The sequence below is a fragment of the Ambystoma mexicanum genome, chromosome 7q, assembly GCF_040938575.1.
Source record: "Ambystoma mexicanum isolate Mex_15411 chromosome 7q, UKY_AmexF1_1, whole genome shotgun sequence".
In the NCBI taxonomy this organism is placed as follows: Eukaryota; Metazoa; Chordata; class Amphibia; order Caudata; family Ambystomatidae; genus Ambystoma; species Ambystoma mexicanum.
In genome coordinates, this window is record NC_090941.1 from 1,130,497,577 (window position 1) to 1,130,519,625 (window position 22,049).

The 22,049-nt window shown below is 45.7% G+C and overlaps 1 protein-coding gene across 1 annotated transcript in view; it reads right to left on the minus strand.

Moving 5' to 3' along the window:
- The window catches only part of LOC138528225 (extracellular calcium-sensing receptor-like), a 194,234-nt gene that overhangs the window by 82,271 nt on the left and 89,914 nt on the right, over window positions 1-22,049 (minus strand). Inside the window, exon 4 of the mRNA XM_069639682.1 lies at window positions 4,744-4,971. Within this exon, the coding sequence (XP_069495783.1) occupies window positions 4,744-4,971 (228 nt within the window). The remainder of the gene's footprint in view (window positions 1-4,743; window positions 4,972-22,049) is intronic.

Here is a 22,049-nt window from a genome sequence, read left to right on the forward strand (position 1 = left end):
TTAAGCCCGCCTCTCAAGCCTGCCGATTGGCCCTCCTTGCCCCAGTGTTTCCCTTTGTGCGTAGGCAGCTTACCCAGACACCCTTTCCATCGATACTTGCCAGGTGAGTGGAGCTTTGTGCAGCGACCCCAACTCCACCCAAAAAACCTCTAAAATCACCCTACAGCGTCCACCCACATCCCCTTGCACTTCCCCACTCCCTGCTTCCTGAATCCAGCTAAGCCCACCTCCCGAGCCCACCGATTGGCCCTCCTTGCCCCAGTGATTCCCTTATTGCATAGACAGCCTCCCCAGAACCCCTTTCCATCGATCCTTGCCAGGTGAGTGGAGCTTTGTGCAGCGACCCCTATTCCACCCAAAAAACCTATAAAATCCCCCTACAGCATCCGCCTGCATCCCCTTGCACTTCCCCACTCCCTGCTTCCCTAATCGAGCTAAGCCGCCTCCCGAGCCTGCCGATTAGCCCACCTTGCCCCAGTGTTTCCCTTAGTGCATAGGCAGCCTTCCCAGATCCACTTTCCATCGATCCTTTCCAGGTGAGTGGACCCTTACCGACATGCTCTTTGTCGTTCCTTTGCCAGATCTATGGACTCCTCATATGGTCTCTGTGCTCTGCCCTATCTCCTCCTCTCCTATTAATGGTGGGGGAAGTTCTCATGGCTTCCTTCGACTCCTCTAAAGTCATCATTAATGTCTACCTAAATGGCACTGTCATGGGCCAAAGCCCTCAGGCCAATCTCCTCCTATTTGATAGGTCGCTTCCCGCGCCTCATCAATTTCCTCTCATTTCCTGCTGTCCCCTCCTCTCCCCCCTTGGATACCTTGCCCTCTCTCTCCTCCTCCTCCTCCTCCTCTGCCCTTCCTAGAGCTCTTTCTCCTCCGCAGGGCGTACCTCTGATCTGTACCCCTCCCCGGAAGGTCTTTAAGGCTGGCAACCTTCTTCATATTGCCACTCTCAACTCTCGCTCTGCCGTCAAACACTCCTCTGACATCTGCCACCTCCTTGAAGAACTAGACCTTGATGTCCTAGGTCTTACTGAGACATGGTTCACGGCCAGCTCTGTCACGAGCTTTGACACTCTCTTCCCTGATGGCTACAAGATCCTCTCAGCACCCAGATCCTCCCGGTCCAGTGGGGGGGTAGCCCTGATCTTTCCTGAGTGGATTCCTGCCTCTATCATTCCCACTCAGACCTACTTCTATTGTGAATGCCTTGTCTGTAGGCTTTCTCTCTTGCCTACCCGTTCTCTTACTGTGGTTACCATCTACCGGCCTCCTGGTCATATCACCTCATTTCTCTCTGAGTGGGCAGACCTCTCCTCCTCCCTCCTGGCCTCTACCACTCAACTCTTCCTCCTCAGTGACCTAAATATACATTAAGGGGCTGATTCATTGAACAAACGTGCGCCGAAAATTCCAGCGCAAGCAGGCGCAAGGAGGCGCAAGCGGGAGAAAGCAAGCGCACGCGCAAGCGTGCGATTTAAGGAAGTTGCTGCGCTACTTTCCCACTGGTTATGCGCCAAATCCGTGCATGGCGCACACGTCTCCAAACAGCATGCGCTAAGTGCACAGCGAAAGCGCACATAGCGCAGCGCACACAACAAAAGTGGGCGGAACAGTGGGCGTAATACGCGAATAGGGAATAACGCGTCTAAAAGAAGGCGTAACTGGGGAAGTACTGCAGGGAACTACACGGAACACCCACACGCACGCGAACAACCCGTATTCATTGATTCGAATACAAGCCCACCGATTGGCCCTCCTTGCCCCCAGGGTTTCCCTTAGTGCTTAGGCAGCCTCCCCAATCCCCCTTTCCATCGATCCTTGCAGGTGAGTGGAGCTTTGTGCAGCAACCCCAATTATACCCAAGAAACCTCTAAAATCCCCCTACAGCGTCCGCCCGCATCCCCTCGCACTTCCCCACTCCCCGCTTCCTGAATCCCGTTAAGCCCGCCTCCCGAGCCAGCCGATTGGCCCTCCTTGTCCCAGTGTTTTTCTTAGTGTGTAGGCAGCCTCCCCAAACCCCCTTTCCATCGATCCTTGCCAGGTGAGTGGAGCTTTGTGCAGCGACCCCAATTCCACCCAAAAACCTCTAAAATCCCCTACAGTGTCTGCCCGCATCCCCTCGCACTTCCCCACTCCCTGCTTCCTGAATCCAGCTGAGCCCACCTCCCGATCCCGTCGATTGGCCTTCCTTGCCCCAGTCTTTCCCTTAGTGCATAGGCAGCTTCCCCAGACTCCCTTTCCATCGATACTTGCCAGTTGAGTGGAGCTTTGTGCAACAACCCCAATTCCACCCAAAAACCTCTAAAATCCCCCTACAGCGTCCGCCCGCATTCCTTCGCACTTCCCCTCTCCCTGCTTCCTGAATCCAGTTAAGCCTGCCTCCCGAGCCCGCCGATTGGCCCTCCTTGCCCCAGTGTTTCCCCTAGTGTCTAGGCAGTCTCCCCAGACCCCCTTTCTATCGGTCCTTGCCATGTGAGTGGAGCTTTGTGCAGTGACCCCAATTCCACCCAAAAAACCTCTAAAATCCCCCTACAGCATCCCCTCGCACTTGACCACTCCTGCTTCCTGAATCCAGTTATGCCCACCTCCCGAGCCCGCCGCGCCACCCAATTGGCCCTTCAACGAGGACATCACTGACCACTGCAGGGCAGCCCTCTGCCCGTGCAGCCCCATCGGCTAAGCACCCCGAGATAAAGGGCGGCTCCAACAGAGGCGGCTCCAGACTGAGTCTGCAGGTGTCCTCAGGGGAAGCCAGTGAATCCAGCAGCAAACAGACACCAACAACACTGTAAGTGTGGCCTGGGTGGGGTGTAGAGCAAATACTCTACTCCAGAAAGCCCCCGCTCCTCTACCTTTCCTTCACATAACGTAAACTGCAACAAAAAAAAACAGATTTTTCAATTTTAGCATGCGCCACACTTGGATAGAATTGTGAAAGATTGCATGTGCCACACTCAGACCAATTTGTCAATGTTAGCATATGCCACTCTCAGGTGGAATTGTGAATGATAGCATGTGCCACACTTAGGTGGAATAATGAATGGTAGCATATCCCTCACTTGGATAGAATTGTAAATAATAGCATGTATCTCCTATATGTGCATTTCACCCGTATGCCTATATATATATATATATATATATATATATATATATATATATATATATATATATATATATATATATATATATATATATATATGTAAAGAAAAAGAGGAGAGGGGAGGGACCGCACTCTCCGTGCACCCAACAAAGTTTGAAAAAGTTCCAACAAGGTTTCCAAAAAAAGGAAAAGCGCAGCTCACACAAGGTAGCCCATATATACCCTATCCACACTGTTGCTATGTATATGTATGTCGCTATGTATGTCCCCACTGTCCTGCTCATGTGCCTGGTCTCAGGCGCTTATACTGATAGTCACCATATCACACCACTATGCTTCCTCTCTTCTATACACCATCATTCAACTAGAACACAGCTATACCCCTGAGAATTCAGCCTAGCTGTTCACATACGAACATGACCCCACAAACATCACATCACCCTAATAAAACACTATCAGCTGAAGCACATTCCGGCTAGCATAGGCGTTCCTCCACCCACCAGACTGAACACATCCAACTGATTTCCTCAGCAGTACACCTATCGCTAAGAAGCAGCTATCAGCCAACAACTGCACCAGCTGCACACACATCCGGTGCACCCACACACCATACGACACTCTCTCTCTACTGACTTGAACTACAGTTCCTGATGGCGGTCAACCTACCAGAGCTGTGAGGTCATACCAATGACACATAAGGTGCTATATAAATGCCAAGTACCATAACATAACATAACATTATCAGGGGAGCCCATACAGCAAAGTGCGTGCAGACTTGCACAGTGAAGTGGTTAGATGTGGGGCACCGTATCTATTTGAAAACATACACAATGTCCCTCTATAAAGATGTTTTAGTTAAAGACTCATCAGACAAAAGTCAGGTGTATTTGTCAGGTGAAGAATTCATGGATCTCTCCCCAGAGGTTCACTTTAGGACAATTGACCTTGAATATAGTAGCTCTAGTATTGTGTTTGTAAAGGATGTGTGTTAGGAAAATCATCCAAGCATGTCTGCATCTGTGGCATACAAGTGGTCAATGACAGACAAGGTGGCTTCCAGGCAAAGAGAAGGGGAGCAGGTTTTGTTGGAAGACTTTCTTGCCATTGCTTCCCTTTCTCATCCCTACCTTTGAGGGTGTTGTTGGAAGACTTTCTTGCCATTGCTTCCCTTTCCCATCCCTAAGTCTGAGGGTGTTGTTGGAAGACTTTCTTGCCATTGCTTCCCATTCCCATCCATACGTTTGAGGGTATTGCTGGAAGACTTTCTTGTTTCTTGCCATTGATTCCCGTTCCCATCCCTACCTTTGAGGGTGTTGCTGGAAGACTTTCTTGCCATTGCTTCCTGTTCCCATCCCTACCTTTGAGGGTGTTGTTGGAAGACTTTCTTGCCATTGCTTCCCATTCCCATCCCTACCTTTGAGGGGGTTGCTGGAAGACTCTCTTGCCATTGCTTCCATTTCCCATCCCTACCTTTGAGGGTGTTGTTGGAAGACTTTATTGCCATTGCTTCCCATTCGCATCCCTTCCTTTGAGGGTGTTGTTGGAAGACCTTCGTGCCATGCTTTCCATTCCCATCCCTTCCTTTGAGGGTGTTGTTGGAAGACTTTCATGCCATTGCTTCCCGTTCCCATCCCTACCTTTGAGGATCCAGTCTTCCACAGGATACTGCTCATGTTGATGGTGACCTGCTTGTCCTCTGGTGCTGTGGGGTCTATTTTACCCACATTTATGGTGTGGAATTCCTCATCTTGAGATATCTGAATGTTCACAATATCAAAAGGGGTGGAAACATCTCCATTTTTCTCAAAGAATATTTCATGTCCACTTTGAGTCCTAAAACGCTGAATTTTCAGATAATGAAGCATCTGTGAAGTACAAAAAGACAGGGTTTCATACAGAGATGTACACACTCTTCCATTGATTATTCAACGCCATCCACATCTCATATCCCTAATGGTAGAGTGTGGCCAATTCACATTAGGTTGTTCTTAAATTATAAGAATAGTTTGTCTCAGTTATCTACTGGCTTGCCTCTCATACAGGCCAATGACATCACTCAAAATGGGATTCTTACAACAAAGCACAGGCTGCAGATTTCAAAGGCAGGTTTGTGCTATATAACATGTTCAAATGCTTTCTCCTTCAAGAATATAGGCCTGTTCATACCAAGAGAATAGCAGCAATAGAGGGAAGAATATGCTGGTGTGCCTTGAAGACAAGTCTGCAAGCAGCTATCGTTGTGTGGTTGTGATGGCACAGATGTGCATGGAAGCTCAATGGTGAAGGGAAGCTGTAGTGAGTTCAGGTTTGTCAACTAGGGAAAAGCTGGTGAGGAAATGATGGCCTGCGGGGTGGTTCTTTCCATGAACTGTACATTAATAAGGTAAACTCTCCTGCTGTACTCCTACTCTTGTAAACAGCATTGGAATAGAATTTCCAGGACTACAGTGGGGATGGTTTTGCAGAACATGTTGCTGTGAAGGAGTAAATGTAGAGTGAAATGTATATGGAAAAAGACATATGGTTTAAAGGTTCACTACAAAATTTCAAAGTGTGCTGATCAGGGAAGTAACAAGCACTAGTACTATGCAATTACAGGGATGACTAGAAATGTAATTGAGTGGGGATAGGTTTGCTATTAGACTCTACCTGCTGCCCAAACGTGTCAAAAAGCAATGCTTATGTAAAATGACTTTTAAATATTAGAATCATAGCCGAATATCTGGCGTTACAAAGGATGTTACTCATTTGAAGAAGAAGTACTCTGTGCTGAGTGTATGGAAATTGTATGCAATTGTGAAATACTAGGGCATTCTGAAAGTGTGTCTTGCGGCATACTTTGGTGATGGGAACATGATGATGAGAAATTACTATAACACATGACACACTGACAGGTAAATGGCATCTATCTTCACATGCACCGCATGTATAACACATATTTCTCATATGTCTTGAAATACACAACATTACTTTTTCACTGTGTAATGTGAGAAACCTGATTGGGAACTTTAGAAGAACCCCTTTGCAGGAAATGGGACCTTCTACTGCCATGCTTTCTTTTGCCTTATAGAGAAGTACCTCAAGCAGCCCTTTTCAGATTCTCTATCGACATCAGGTTAGAGGCCCTCCGGATCTGACAAAAGAAGGACTGGAGGCTTCTACACCTTCCAAGACAGTGAACATCGCTGACTATGTGCTAAGCCTGAGAAGAAGGATGGCACAAATGATGTCTGAGGCAACAGATAATCTGAAATCTGGTCAAGCCCTGGTGAAACACAGTTACGACCAGAAGACTTACATGGTGGAGTTTACTCCAGAGCTATAGATACAGGTACTGCCCACCAGAATCTAAAAGGAGGGGGGACAAGTCACATCTAAAAAATTACAAACAATTTATTTAATAACAAATAAGATAAGTAAAAAAATAGGATTAAATATAGTAGGTCCACAACACAAGAATCACAAAAACTTTAACAAAAAAACATAGGAATGCGTATTAGGCAGTCAATGCTAGATAATACAAAATCAGAAGAACAAAGTACACTTTGGACAACCTACTGTGTACCAAACTCCATTTAGATCAGTCTAACATATTATTGAATCTCTGTTTCCAATCCAGAGAACTGTCTCTACATGTTTCTGTTCACAAACACAAATAACGAACATTTATCAGGAGAATACAGTTATGACGAAAAACCTAGTTCCTATAGATTCAAACACTTGATCTGGGCGAGTTTTATGCCACCTGTAGGGTAGAAAAAATATAAACAAAGGATCAGCTATTTATTAGCTATATTACTTTGTAGAGTTCTAGTATTAGTGAACTGGAGGACCAAAAAGGTGATTTACCTTAACTGGTGCTCGTGGGGGCTCGCAACTTCTGTGGTTCAGTAGGAGTAGGATGATGAATATGTCCTACAAAGTATTTAATACAAGAAAAGCACCTGAATGAGCTTAACAAAGTAGCAACATCCGTGCTCAAACACTAACATAGGGTAGGTAGACAACAGTAAAATAGATAGGGCACTACAAATGTCCATAAACGCTCACCTGCCTTTAAGGATGAAGGACAGGCCGTCAGAGGTAACAGTACCATTCAGGCTATTCCCCGATATAACGTATATGGAATGGCACTAAGCAGTCTGGCCAAACTTCACCCAATACAGATAGGGTGTCCTACAACAAAAACGTAATCTTAATAGAGTGCGGCATAAACACCGAGGAGGAGTGAGGTATAAAGAATCATCCTCATGGCTATGATAGATCTGCCATATATCTGTAATGGAAAATGGAATAAAATGATTCCATACGTATGTCGTACCTTACAACGGGACACTTCTTGGATGCCGTGCTAGGGTCAGTAGAGTCCCAATAATATGGACATGAGGTGCTGTAACCAAAGTAAGTTGCAGTTACTGACATATCTCGTAATACTTCAACAACAAGATCTCAATAAAGCTAATCCCAGTTTAAATAGCTAATTAGTGTCTTAGCAAACACGAAAGTTTCCAATAAGGGAAAAACGTACCTGTCACCTTGAAATATGGCGAACTGAGTTATCGCACCGCCAAAAAACTTTGGGCTTCAAAGACTTCATTACACTTCAAAAAACCCTGCTCAAGTGATAATTTAGATGCAGAGGAGTCTGTGCCGGCAAGCTGATCCAAATGGAGTTTGGTACACAGTAGGTTGTCCAAAGTGTTCTTTGTTCTTCTGATTTTGTATTATCTAGCATTGACTGCCTAATATGCATTCCTTTGTTTTTTTGTTAATGTTTTTGTGATTCTTGTGTTGTGGATCTACTATATTAAATCCTATTTTTTAACTTATCTGATAATGTTATTGTTAAATACATTGTTTGTAATTATTTAGATGTGACTGGTCCCCCCTCCTTCTAGATTCTGGTGGGCAGTACCTGTATCTCTAGCTCTGTCTCCTATTTATACTTTTATATTGATCCACCCGGATTTAGACAGAGTAAACATGCCAACCTTTAGTTGGACAGTGGTCTACCGGGTTTCCTCCCTGATAACAAAGGAGTTTACTCCAGGCCATCAGATTCTGGTGATGGTCCCAGTAGTGCCCAAAGCCTTACAAGATAGGTGGACTGGGCCCTTCAAGATTGTAGGCAGTCTTGGAGAGGTGGACTATTTGGTGGACTTGGGAAACCCCAAGGAGGCCCCTAGGGTCTTGCACACCAACTGTTGGAAGGGCTATGTTCCCAGGGCAGGGATAGCTGCTTTGCTCCTAGCCTCTGACAAAGAAGAAGAGGAGAGTGAACCTCTCCAAGATCTACTAAAAGAAAACACTTCAGATGACTCAGTAGCAGTAAAATTCTCCTCGAATCTGATTCCGCAACAGTAGGAGGAGTGCAAAGGTGTGCTGCCCCCCTTTTCTTTTACTACACTCGCCTGACTCCTTGGAGCCAGCATGACATTGAAACTGGTAATAGTGTCACTGTGAAAAGCAGGAATTGCAGAATTTCAGATGCTGTGAGAAATCACATCCAGACAGAGGTCAAAAAGATACATCACCTTGCAATAATTGAACACTCCACAAGTCTCTGGTCTACCATCTATCCCAGTGGTTTTAGTACCAAACGCAAGAACCAAGGATCTTAAATTCTGTGTGGACTATAGGACCTTAATGCAATCACCAAGACTGATGCCCATCCTTTACTGAGAACATATCAGCTGGTGGATAAACTGGGCTCAGCCAAATTCCTCAGCACATTTGATCTGACTTCAGGCTATTGTCAAAGAGGTCTCACTGACCATGCCAAGGAGAAGACAGCCTTTTCTACTCCAAAAGGCCTCTATCAATTTAGGGTGATGTATTTTGGACTGATGCATGCACCAGCCACATTTCGGAGACTAGTAAATCATGTCCTGATGGGCTACGAATTTCTGCATCACATACTTGGATGACAATGCAGTGCTCAGCCCTACTTGGGAAGAACATCTTTCACACCAGAGTCAGGTGTTGGAGGCTCTTCAGAAGGCCAATCTGACCATCAAGGCCAGCAAGTGCCACGTTGGTCAGAGTTCACTGGTCTACCTTGGACATGAGGTAGGAGTGGGAGACATCAAGCCCTTACCCAGTAAAGTACGGGCTGTACAAGAATGGGAAACTCCCACTGCTTAAAGCCTTCTCAGGACACACTGGGTATTATTATTTCTTTTTAATTTAAGAGATTGTCTTGAATTTTCAAAAACTTTCACTATATATTACAAAAATGCTTACCTATTATCTACATTTTTAAAAGTGTGGCTGTAGCAAAGCGTTGTGTCTTATACAATTCCATACTATTCCGCAATACGCACCAAATTTTTCATAGTTACCCGTTAGAACCCTCCAACATTACTGGCTACATGACATGTGGACGCCCTACACCTTTCCCCAGATTTCAGAACAAGTCAAAACTTGTTTGTGGGTTTGTGGCTTGGAGAACCGTTGTTCCTTATACAATTTCACACCATTTCACCAATCTGCACCAAAGTGTGCACAGTTACCCATTAGGACCCTGCGGACACTACTGGCTACATAACATTTAGACACCACACCCCTTTCCCCAGATTTCAGCACCCTCACACAAGAGATGGTTGCCTGAAATTAGTGAAACGTCAATGGGGTAGTAGAAGAACTAGTCCTCAATCCTAGAATGCACGGTTTCTGGGACATTTGCACTGCAATGCACCACAACAAACTGCACCATGTCAGGGTGATGTAACAGGTGGGGAGAGAGCTCAGTAGGTCCCAGTATGCAGCAGCACACCAACTCTCGCCTCCCCCAACATCTGCTCTGGGGTATGTCAGCCAGCCATACCCGCCCATTCTCAAGGTAGTTCACCTTCGAGTACAAAGCACATCAAGCGATAAGCAAATCATTGATTTTCAACACCTGATGAGAGCATTGTCATGTCTGCCCACAGACCCCACAGAACTGTCCAAACCTGATACCTGTTTTATACTGCTTGTTATATAACACCTGTACTGTCATAAGTAACTGGTCGACTTACAGTGCCTTGATGCCTCAGCGTTTAGCACGCTCTATAAATGTAAAAATAAATAAATAAACTCCTTGTGAGAACGGGTACTTTTTGCTAGTAATTAATAAAATAATTCACATTAAACAAAGATACCATAATTTACAATTTCCTAAAATTAAAAACATATATTGATATTGATATTTTGTTTGAATCGCGCTCATACACATGTGGTTCAGAGCGTGACAGGGAAAGGGAGGGGAACAAGGGAGTACAAAAACAATGATCATACGAGGCCCAGTGACATTGAGAACGTGCAAGTGCATGGGAGAGGGAAAGTGATGTACATATTGTACGTCAATTAACCATTGTTTCAGATATTTCGTACTCTTCCCAAATCCTCAATACAATTTCTATTTGCTAAATTGCAATGTTAAACCATAAGAAACCTATCCACTGAAAGAGTCACATTAACATATCTGCCACTAAACAGAAGATACCAGCAGTCTTCTTGGGTTAGAGTTCTTTATTTGCCCGCTGGCTTCTCAAGGATTAGCTCTATTTAAGCAATGTGCCATGAGCGGCAGGGGCATTACCGACTCAGGTAATGCCCCGGGGCCCATAGTTATATTACCAGAGTCAGTAATACCCCCGTCGCGAGGGGAATATTGCTATTAGTACCCCGGTACACAATATCTGTGTGACCGGGGCACTAAAAGTATTTTTTTCTGTCCCAAAATGCTGCAGCGTTTCGGGACAGAAAAAAAAGAAAAAAAACGACCAAGAAAATGGCCGCCAGGAAAGAGAAAATGTAGTCTGTTTTCCCTTTCCATGGCAGCCATCGGGAGCGGACGCGATGGGAACAGAAGTGTTCTCAGCGCGACCGCTCCCGAAAAAAAGAAAGAATCAGAAGGTAAGTGGGTTTGGGAGAGAGGGGAAGAAAAAAAATAATACGTACCTGCGTCCCCAGCGGGGCAGCCATGTGGAGGCACGGAGCGGGGTTGGCCCTGCTCCAAGTGACCACACGGCTAGAGGCTGCCATCGTCCCCTTCCGGGGACGAAGGAGCAAGAAGGTAAGTGGGGTGGGGAGGGTAGGGAGGAGGGAGGAAAGGGGAAAACATTTTCTGTTTTTTAAAAAGCCTTACCTAAATCCCCGGTGGGGGGCGAAAGCAGCCTCTCAGCCCTGGGGAGGCTCGGAGCGGAGATAGCCCCACTTAGAGCCTCCTCATTGTCTGAGGGGGCTGCCATGCCCCCCGCCGAGGACAAGGCGGCTGGAATCCTGGCCTAGAATCGAAGGATTCATGGCCTGGTAACGACCTGGCGAGAGCCAATCAGAATGCATGTTGCATTCTGCTTGACTCTTGCCGGGCACTAATAGGTTTTCTAGCTTTTGACAACCTATCAGCAGATGTTTTAAGGCTTCTAGAGTTGAGGGCAGCAGCTATTATCTACACCCAGGCCCATTTCCAAGAAGCTGGCCACAAATCCCCAGCACTTCCTGAGTGGGGAACAAATTAAGACAGAATCTTAACAATGCTTTTCTATAAAAAGTCATTTTTTACAGTTGATAGTTATCATTCCTATATTGTGACTGCATCAGAATCCAATCACTCAACCAAAGCTAGTCTTTTGCTTTACAAGGATTACTGAATAGCCGATCTAGTTGGAGATCCCAAACAAAGTCTTCCCTCACCATCAAATCGTGCATTCTATTTTCCCAAGTAGTAATAACTGGATCATTCCTCTTCAGTAGGGCCTCTTGTAAGAGGCCGAATAGGGAGTTGTGTCTACTATGTGACACCTCCTAAGAAATGACAAAGATTCCCACTGAACCATGGCAACCAAAGAAAGTAGACCTACTTCTTAGCAAACTAATTGCATTGATGTGCTTTTAGCAAGAACTAAATATTTCCTCCAGAAAATACCTTCCAAGAGGTTCCACGGTAGCTCAAGTATGTCTGATTTAAAATCCGACACGTGCACCAATACAGAGACTGCTTTCTGTTTATAAAACTTTAGCACCAGACGTAGGGATTAGTGACCATATCTATGATACTATACCAATTCCTACGCTTCCCACGCTTCTGCCTGTAATCTAAGAGTATCTATAATAGGGAGAACTCGAGAAATTAGGGATCATATTGAAACACTAGTATGTATATTCCTTGACTCTTTTTAGCGAGACTTTAGATAAGTGCATTTAAATGCAGGGGTCTTCTAAGATCTCATTGTGCTCAACTTTAAGATTTTAGACTTAGCCACATTTATTTCCAGATGGTTAATCATGGCGTACCGATCTAGAGCATGCAATTGCCTCTGCAGCCCTATGGGAATCTGGCCCAGAAGGAACAGATCATCCGTATAGAGCAACCATTGGGCAGGATGCCTGTTTATCCAGAGAGTCTGCTTAACAAAGCAGGGGCAAGAGCACACCCCTGCTTTAATCCCCTAAATGTCCATATCTCCTTAGAGAGCTTTGCTTGCATGTTTCAACAAACCTGCACAGATGTTTGACCATATAGCTCTCCTAAAATATTCAATAGGTGTAAAGGACAACCCCAGTCCTTCCGCTTGCCCCACAAAGCACACCGACAAACACTATCAAATGCCTGTAAATGCAAAGCAAACAGGTGGAGCAGTGCCTAAGGCTCTCATTTTGAATAGATCCAAAATAAACCCATTTATAGATGTCCCCAAACCTTTAACAAAACCTGATTGATTCATATAAAAAAGAAAGCTTTCTTTCACCCAGCTGGGCAGTCTTTCCATCACCAGTAAGGCAAATATCTTCCCAGGACTGTCCAAACGTACAACTGGTCTGTAGTTTTGAGGGGAAGATCAATCTCCCTTTTTTAAAAATTGGAATTATTATGGATTTTCTCCATTTATGTATTTGTTTATTGTGCCTTTTTTAGGGTCTTATACAGTAAGTCAATTCTGTTTCAAAGCATCCATGAACAAGGGATGTGCCTATCTTTTAATAATTGCAAGAAAATGACATATGATAAATCTACCCATTGCTCTGGATGGAATTTCAACATAACATGTGATAGCCCACTAGGGCCCTGAGCCCCTGATGAGCTGCAATGCCTGATCAGATATAAATCCTCTTCTTTATCAAAATCCAAATCACAATCTACTTCAGCGTGGGAGAAGGCATCAAATGATGTCTGGGGAATTGGGAATAAAGTACTGAAGTGTTCAACCCAAAGTTCTTCTGAAATGGGGTTGATTTGCAATGCCCCTTGTCGGGTGGACTCTCTCTTTAACATCTTCCACACGTTAGAAGATGTTTTAGAAGTTAATGCAGCCAGCATCGCTTCTGCATCAATTTGCACAGTCATGATTCTATGGGCGTGTAAGCAATTTTTACAGTTTAACTTCAATTTCTTGGTTAGCACTAAACGTGCAGAAACATCAAGTGCCTTTAATTCTCTAATATCTGCTTGCAAGGTTTTTTTTTCCTGTACTAGCGGGTCCCAGACATGCCTGTGCTTAAACAGGGGCTTATGAGAATCTGCTCTCTTTTGAGAGAAACTACTTAAAGTTGTGACATATAAATTGGCAGATGGGGTTCTGAAAGTGTGGACAGTGTTAAATCCCTCTGGAAGGTGGTCATTAAGTCTCTCTATGTTTTGTTTTTCCAGATTACACAATTTCACCCCATGCTCTCCTCTATCGGGGAGGAATAATCACCTTGCTTAGGAAGAGGCCAGCTAAAAGATAATGTTCTGTAGTCGCTAAGGGATGTAGGAATTTTTACCAGTTCAGTACCCATCATTAATACATTATCTGTTGCATAAATATAGTCCAAGATATGATGATATGATATGGCATTTTTAACGCGCCTATAAACAAGTGTTTCAAGGCACGACGAGGCAAGGGAAGGGGAACAGAGGGAAGACAAACAACGATCCTACTAGGCCAAGTGTCATTCAGAATGCGCAAGTGCATGGGAAGGGGAAGTAGGAAAGGGCGGGGTAGATTGGGACAGTGCAGTACATGGGATAAATAAATAACAATAAGTAAAAGTATGGCCAGCAGGTGGCAAGGGTAAGTGCAGATATCAGGTGCCAAGTGCTGGTAGTGGGACATGTAGAGATACAGAAACAGCCCCCAAGTGCGGGGGTTGCCAGGAAGGCAGTGCAGGTGTGCAACTGGCAGGGGAGTGGACCTGGGTCAGAGATCAAAAGGTGGCCAGGTAACCAGTGCAGTGTCATATTCAGCCAGGAAGTCAGCAGGGGAGAGGAGGAGAAAGGCAGAAGCAAAGAAAAAGATTTTGAGGTGTCTCCGGGACCGGAGATGATTCTCCCCAAGTTTCAGGGAGGCAGGGAGGCTGTTCCAGTGGGAGGCCGCAGAAAAAGAAAGAGATCTACCACCAACTCATTATTTGGAGAAGTGACTGACCCTGAGGTAGTTGGAGGCGGATGAGCGAAGCGCTCGAGAAGGAAGATATTTAGGAAGAGAGAGTTGAAGGTATTGAGGCCCCTAACCCCAGAAGGCCTTGTGAAAAATGCAGGGTTTTGAATGTCATCCTCACAGTCACTGGGAGCCAGTGCAGAGATTTCAGTCCTGGAGAGATACAATCCCTGGGCTTGAGCCCAAGGACAAGTCTTGCAGTCCTGTTATGGACAAATTGCAGAGAGCGGAGAGTAGAGGCAGGTATATTTAGAAAGAGGTTGTTGCAGTAGTCCAGCCTAGAGAGAACCAGAGCTCTGGAGACTGCGAGCTTCTGGGGGAAGGAGAGGAAACAAAGAATACCACTAAGGAGGTTCAGCTGATAGTGTGACTTCTTAGAGAGGTCAGAGATGTGAGGAGAGAAGGAGAGTGTGGAGTCGAAGATGACCCCAAGGTTTTTAGCCTCACAGGTAGGAGAAGGTAAGAGGGCCAACAGAGGCTGGCCAGAGAGTGACAGTAAAGGAGAGAGCGGGTGTGCCGATGAGGAGAATCTCAGTAGTACTGGCATTGAGGCAGAGATCATTGGCTGCACACCACTCCTGGATGGCGGACAGACAGTCAGAGATGAGACAGGATGAAGAGGTTGCTGAGGGTACCCTGAAGATGAGCTGGGTGTCATCCGCATAGCACTGGAAGTTGGAGCAGAGTGCGGCAATGCAGTGAGCAAGAAGTGGCAGGTATTGGTTGAACAGCCAGGGTGAGAGGTTAGACCCTCAGGATAGATTCACGGCCACCTCTAGTCCATGTTGATCTAGCTGGGATATCTCCCTTTACGAACCCGTTTAATAAACACAGTGCTCTTGATTCCATGAAATCATTCCAGAGTGCACCTCTCTTGCTACCATCAGTCCGACCACACCTTTGCTCCTGGCAGTGGGGATCTAAAGACGGGCAAGTAACAGTCTGATCGCCGCATGTGGTGATAGTTGGATCATCCAATGCTGCATCTAGGGTGCTCATAACAGAATCAATAAACGCTTTATCAGAGATACCTACAGGGTCCCAGTACACATTGACCAGAATTAAACCATTGGTCCAGTAGAAACTGCAATGTCCCACACTAGCCTTGTAGCTTGCAGGAATGGATTAGGAGATAGCCATTGTCTAAGTTCTAGACCTATATCATTACTGGCAGCCGTCAGAAAACCTGAGGACTGACGCCCGGCAGGCCCCTTACGCGCTGGAGACCTGAGGATGGACGCCCTTGAGGCCTCTTGGGCACTGGAGACCTGAGGATGGACGCCCTAGTGACCCCTTAGGCACTGGAGATAGTAAAATGGAATATCCATCGGAGGTTTAGTATCTATCACAAAGCATTACATCAAACTACTGGCACAAATCAGACCATATGTTGATGTGACCAGCTGTGCCACTTTAGCCAGCGCGATCATTGGGAGCCGCCTAGTCTATTGTGCCAGCACCTTAATGGGCGTTGGTAAAAGGGAACTGAACCGTCTGCAAGTCGTACAGAACAATGCAGTGAGAGTTGTAAGGGGTCTGCGTAAAACTGACCATGTGTGTACAGCTCGGAGAGCATTACATTGGCTCCCGGTAGCAAAGAGGGTCATGTTTCGCACGCTCTGCATCTCACACTCCTGTATGTATGGTAAAAGCACGTCCTATCTAGTAGCTCCGCTTAAATGGCTACTGGATAGATGCAGCCTTAGATCCAACAACTGTGCTCTCCTTCTTATTCCCAGGGTAAAACTGACACAGGTAAAACATTGATGTTTTCCATTCTCATGTCCGCGTCTATTGAACACCCCCCTGCGCACCCCCCGATATAAGTTTATGCCCTAGTTTACCCAGTTTCAAACATAAGTTGAAAACCTTTTCTTTATGAATGGAAGCTGACTCTTGACCATGCTCCCCTCACTCTGGACTCCCCCCTCTGAATCTTGATTGTTATGTTTTATCTTGTATGTCATTACTAGCGCTTCCATGCCTCTGGGCTCTTGTCTTAACGCTTTAGAAATAAAAAAAATAAAAAACTAAAGACTTGGGGAACCAGTGAGCCATGTTTCTTTCAAACAAACATTAAAAGCAGACAGTATACATCTGTTGGGTTGAAAAAGGTGCCAAATGCCCTAGTGTTCCAAGAACCAAATTATATATAGTTTTGAAATCCGCTCTTCTCTAGCGACACATGATTTTCTTTTCCCCCCAATAAACCTCCTTGTAGCTAAGACCAGGATTCAATCGAGTCTTTAGCCATCAAAGATTTAACAGGTTCCATCACAGTCCTTGTTCCCATGGGGCCAAATGTACATGTCACCTTCATAGGTGAAAAGGGTGCTACCCTATCGTCCATCCTCGACTTCAAGAGGTCCGCTTTCCCAGGGAACCAAACATCATCCCTATTGACCTCAGAGAGGTCATTAATGAGAGCAGCCTAGCCAGAACTGCTAGGCCAGGTCCCCCCAAGCAACCCCATGCATTTTTCAGCCTTGTTGGGCCTCAACAGTGAGGTGCAGCTTGATACCCTATGGCACAGAGAGTAATGGACCCACACCTGGGCACACCCTCTCTCACACAAGGAGACAAACTATAACCACAAAAGTGATGGTTTGGAATAAATCTGAACCATCAGATATGCAAATCAGTCAAGTACTGCCACCAATGTGGGAGCAGCCCAGCCCGAACTGCTAGGCCAGGGCCCCTATGCACAGAAACACACGCAACCCCAGACATGTTTTGGCCTGGTTGGGCATTATAAGTCAGGTGCAGCTTGGTTCCCTGAGGCGCAGAGAGCAAGGGACACATGCCTGGGCATACAGGGAGACAAACTATAACCAAAAAAGGGATGGGTGAAGGTTTTGAATAAATCTGAACCGCTGGCACTGCTCTGGCAACCTTCCCCACCACCGCTTTCAGACCATCTGCACAATTGAAAAACAGGTCCAGCAATATACAAATCAGTCAGGTACTGCCACCAATGGGAGCAGCGTTGCTCAAACTGCCAGGCCAGGTACCCCCTGCACAGAAATGCAAGCAACTCCAGACATGTTTTCCCCAGACATGGGTGCCATGCCTGCTGGGCTAGAGCCCCAAACTACTGATGACGCCCAATGAGGCCGAAACATGACTGGAGATGCCTGTGGTCTCGTGCAGAAGGGGTGTGGCCAAGCAGTTTGAGCTGGACAGCCACTTTGCGGGTGGGATCAAGCCTGTTTTGCATATGGTCTTTCCCCTTTCGTAATGTATTAGCAGGTAAAGAACAATGGTCTGGAAGGTTGCCGAGAGCAATGATAGAGGTTAACATCTATTCTAAACCTTCCAGTCATCGCCACTTTGATTTGCTATCAAAGTATTGTGCACATTATTACAAAATATTTACAAAAGGCAAAACCATCATGGGATATGTGTTATCTGCAAGTACTAATGATGCTGTCAGCAACTCCAGGACCTGCTGCCAATCTCTCACCCCATGAACAAGAAACTGAAAGAACACATGAGCACCTCTGTCATTCGTGGATTCATTCAGACTCTCAGGAAACATTTGCAGCATGTCTTTGAATTCACACAGAAACATATAGAAAGAGATGAACAAAGAACTAAAACCTTTTTTGACAGAGGGTTTTCATCAATACCAAAAATAATACCTCCCATGATCCCTCAGCATGTACTATACTGACTGCTTTTGATGGGGGCTGCTCTAGGAGGAGGCTGAAACCCTGAGGCCGAAGTCCACCATGCTGACCCTTCCTAGAGGGGCGACACATGCTGAAGAGTGCCCAACCATAAAGGATGTCATCTATTCCAGCAATTTTGGATCACGAAAAATAATAGGCACGTTTTCGGATTCCAACAATACATTTAAACTGAAAGAAGTATAGGTGATGCCCATTGTCCCAGGGACAAAGTGTTGCATTTCACCTGATAGATTCTGGGCACTATGTCACTCCAAATAAAGAATAGGTAACACAATTACCTGTTGAAAAAATGGGCAGAGGAGAATTTCAAGGTCCAGAGAAACCACCCTCTGTTGGAAGGGTAGGTTCATGGATTTTCGTCAGGGCTAAAAACAAAATGTCTCTTCTTGGAGACAGAGGGATTCCCACAGGGGCTATAAGCCTGTCAACTGTAGGAAGGAGGTGGTTGTGGGATTCACCAGAGAGAGCAAGACATTGGCTAAATGCATGGGAGATGGCTTCTGGTAATTCAGACAATGAGACAGTACCTGCAAGGAACACATTGGGAAAGTGGCTGTAATACCTAGTGACCCAAGCTGAGCTCCCGTACTACCATATTATACACTCAGCTGAGCAGGAGAAAAGGAAGACAAAATATGAGGAAACCCCTCACAAGTTATGCAACAATCAACACTTAAAATAACATTAACATTAAAATGAATCATGATAAAATTCAACGAGGTGAGATTCAACCAGGTAAGAGGGGTGGTCATGCAATCCTTCTGAGACATCCTCATATCAACCAACCATAGCCTGGGACAGTTGAAATGCAAAGTACCCCTAGACTGTACCCGGTTAGCATGTACCGAGCGGAAATCCTCTGCCTGATGGTCCCGGGGATTAATGACCCATAATTATCATGGAAGTAAATCAATCTAGACAAACAATAATGTATTAATGCCATTGTCACAGGGAATATATTCTGCCACCTTTAGGAAGTATTATTTATTATTATTATTATTATTATTATTATTATTATTATTATTATTATTATTATTATTATTATTATTATTATTTATTAGTTTGTAATGCCCTGAAAGCCTGCAGGCATCAGGGCGCAGACATAAAGACAGGTACGAACAACCAAAGTATGACATGCCCCGTGATAATAACAGTGTCTTCAAGTTGTTTCTAAAGACTATGTAATTGGTCTCCAGTCTAAGCCTTAATGGTAGGTTGTTCCATCTGTGTGCTGTCATCACAGGAAACGCCACACCCATGCCGTTTGAAAGCTTATAGGGCACTCATGTGATCTTGCCTAAAGTCTCTGATCTCAGTGTTCGTCTGAGTACATATTGACTGCGTCTACCCTGCAGGTAGGCAGGGGCTTTCCCAAAGAGGCATCAATCACCTAGAGTCATAGTGTTAAACTGGATCCTATCCTCCACGGAGAGCCAGTGCATCGCCACTCTGTCGGCCGTAATATGTTCTCTTCTTGATTTTCCCTTCACTATACTAACTGCATTATTTTAGATGATTTGGCATTTTGTTATGCACCCCTTGTTTGCTCCTAGCAATAGTGCGTTTCCATAATCCAGCCGGGACAAAATGGTGGCCCTTGCAACGGCTGCGCATTTTTCTTCGCTCAGGTATGTTTGGATGGCCTTAAGGAGCCGTAGGTAGTACGAGCAGTTTTTGTTTAGGTACAGAACCTGTGCTTCCGCCCCATGGAACCTTCCAAAAACAGGCCCAAGGTATTAACCTTCTCAGCCACAGAAAGATTATGGGATTCACTATACTATGAATATAACACATCTCACTCAGAGGAACCTTTTTCGTTGATTAGTGAAAGACACCAGACCACCTATAGTAAGGACAGCTTCTGGGTTGTAAAACAGCTCAGTTGTAGCAAAGATGGGGGTACATCAATTACCTGCATTATCTCCAGGGACTGAGAATTTTACATGGAGGAAGGATGACCATTTCAGGATTCACTCAGGGTAAATAGAGCCAGTAACATGCAGAAAGAATGGTTTCTGGCAATTAAGCTTATCAAATAACTTGCTTCATACCTTCGTATATAGCCTAAGGGACACCAATATGAAACCTGGAAAGTCCAAAGTAGCTCTTTGCCAGTTTGAGGTCTATACATTGACCACTATTACAATGGCTAACCTCACCAACTAACACAGGTCTGAGAGGTGGGAGGAAACTGACAGGACATGCTGCACACAAACATTGTTTTTAATCTGGTGGCAGAGAACCTGTTTATACACACACTTCTGGAATGATCACACAGGTGCTGAGCCTCCCATCTCTCAGGCTGGAGGGCCCAGAATACTGTAGCAGAGATACAAACGCTGAGCCAGAGAGACAGGATGGGCTGAAATGTCCAGTCCATGGATTCAGAGCACTTTACCTACAGTGCAAGAGCAGCTCAGTGGTGCTTCAGAGCAGGCTCCAATAGCAGGAAGGTCCAGTCAGACAGGAAAGGGGCAAAGTATTTAACAATGAAGCAAAACGTCCTGTCTCTGAGAGTCTATGGATTCAGAGCTGTGCCCTGGAACACGGGATATGTCAATATCTCTCACACTGGTGTGGTTTAGGAAATTGGCGCAATGACTGGGAGCCATGGCAACAGCACCCATAATTAAGACTGGATGCATGTATGGGAATCACACAAGCATGCATAACTCAACCCCCTGTCAATTGGCCAGCTCCAGAGAGGACTGATCAGTCTTAAGCTTCTTGGTCTCTTTCTTGAGCATTTGTTGAGATTTACCTGAACATTTGTCCACTCTCTCAATGAGTAAAGTATCTGAGTAATTTTGGATGCTAGGCCAGTGCAGGGCCTTGCATATTACTGCAAACAATCCTTTAGAGATTAGGGCCCTCATTACAACACTGGTGGTAACCCATGGCGCTATTAGCACCATGGTTGCTGCCGGTGTTGTAACAAGTCCGCCAATGTTCAATGGGGAATTACCACCCCATTCTGAGGTTGGCGGGGCGGTAATTCCCCATTGAACATTGGCCCTTCCCCATTCCCATTTTTGCCCCATAGGGCTCAATGGGACTGGGGAAGGCGGTAATTACGGTACCGCAAATTGCGGTACCGTAATTGCCTGGAAGGTCCCTTTGCGGGTCCCTACTTTAACGGCTGGTTCAGACCAGCCGTTCCGGTCGGGTCCCGCAAAGGGACCTTGTAATTAGGCGCTAAGGGGTTAACGGCGCCACAGCCTTTTACGGCGCCGTTAACCCCTTAGCGCCAGGGTCGTAATGACCCCCCCAGGTGTTCTGTAGTCATGCACATTCCATCCTCGTCGTGTCGCTGGAGAGATTTCATCCAAGGGTGTTATGCATACTCTATTTCCACACATATAACCCCTTTCATCAATCCCTGTCCAATCAGTGGGCCTCCTCCCTCAACCCCCATCAGCTTCTCTGACATTCGTCCTGCTCTGCTGTCTGACTACCCCTCCCCAAGACCCTCCCTGCTCTAATCTTGCTGTGCCCCTAGGGTCCAGTCACCGCAGCCATTCCTCATCCTAGCAGTCTTGCTTTATGATCTGATCTCTCATGGGGGCTCTAAGCATTTAGGAGCTATGGGTTTAGGAAGACCATGGGAGAGACATGGGAAGTGTGAACAAAAAGATCTACACTGCAGAGAAGAACGCGCTCTCATGAGAGGCCCCAAAGCATCTGATGTTCCCATCCTTTCCTGAAGCATTTCGGCTCAGGCAGTCCTGTGTAGGACTCAGAATGTGTGACTCATTTCTTACAACTCCAGAAAGAGATGATGTTGGCTGGGCTGTGTCTGTGGAGGGCCTGTACCTCAATCTAGTATCTGACTTGCACTGCTTCTCT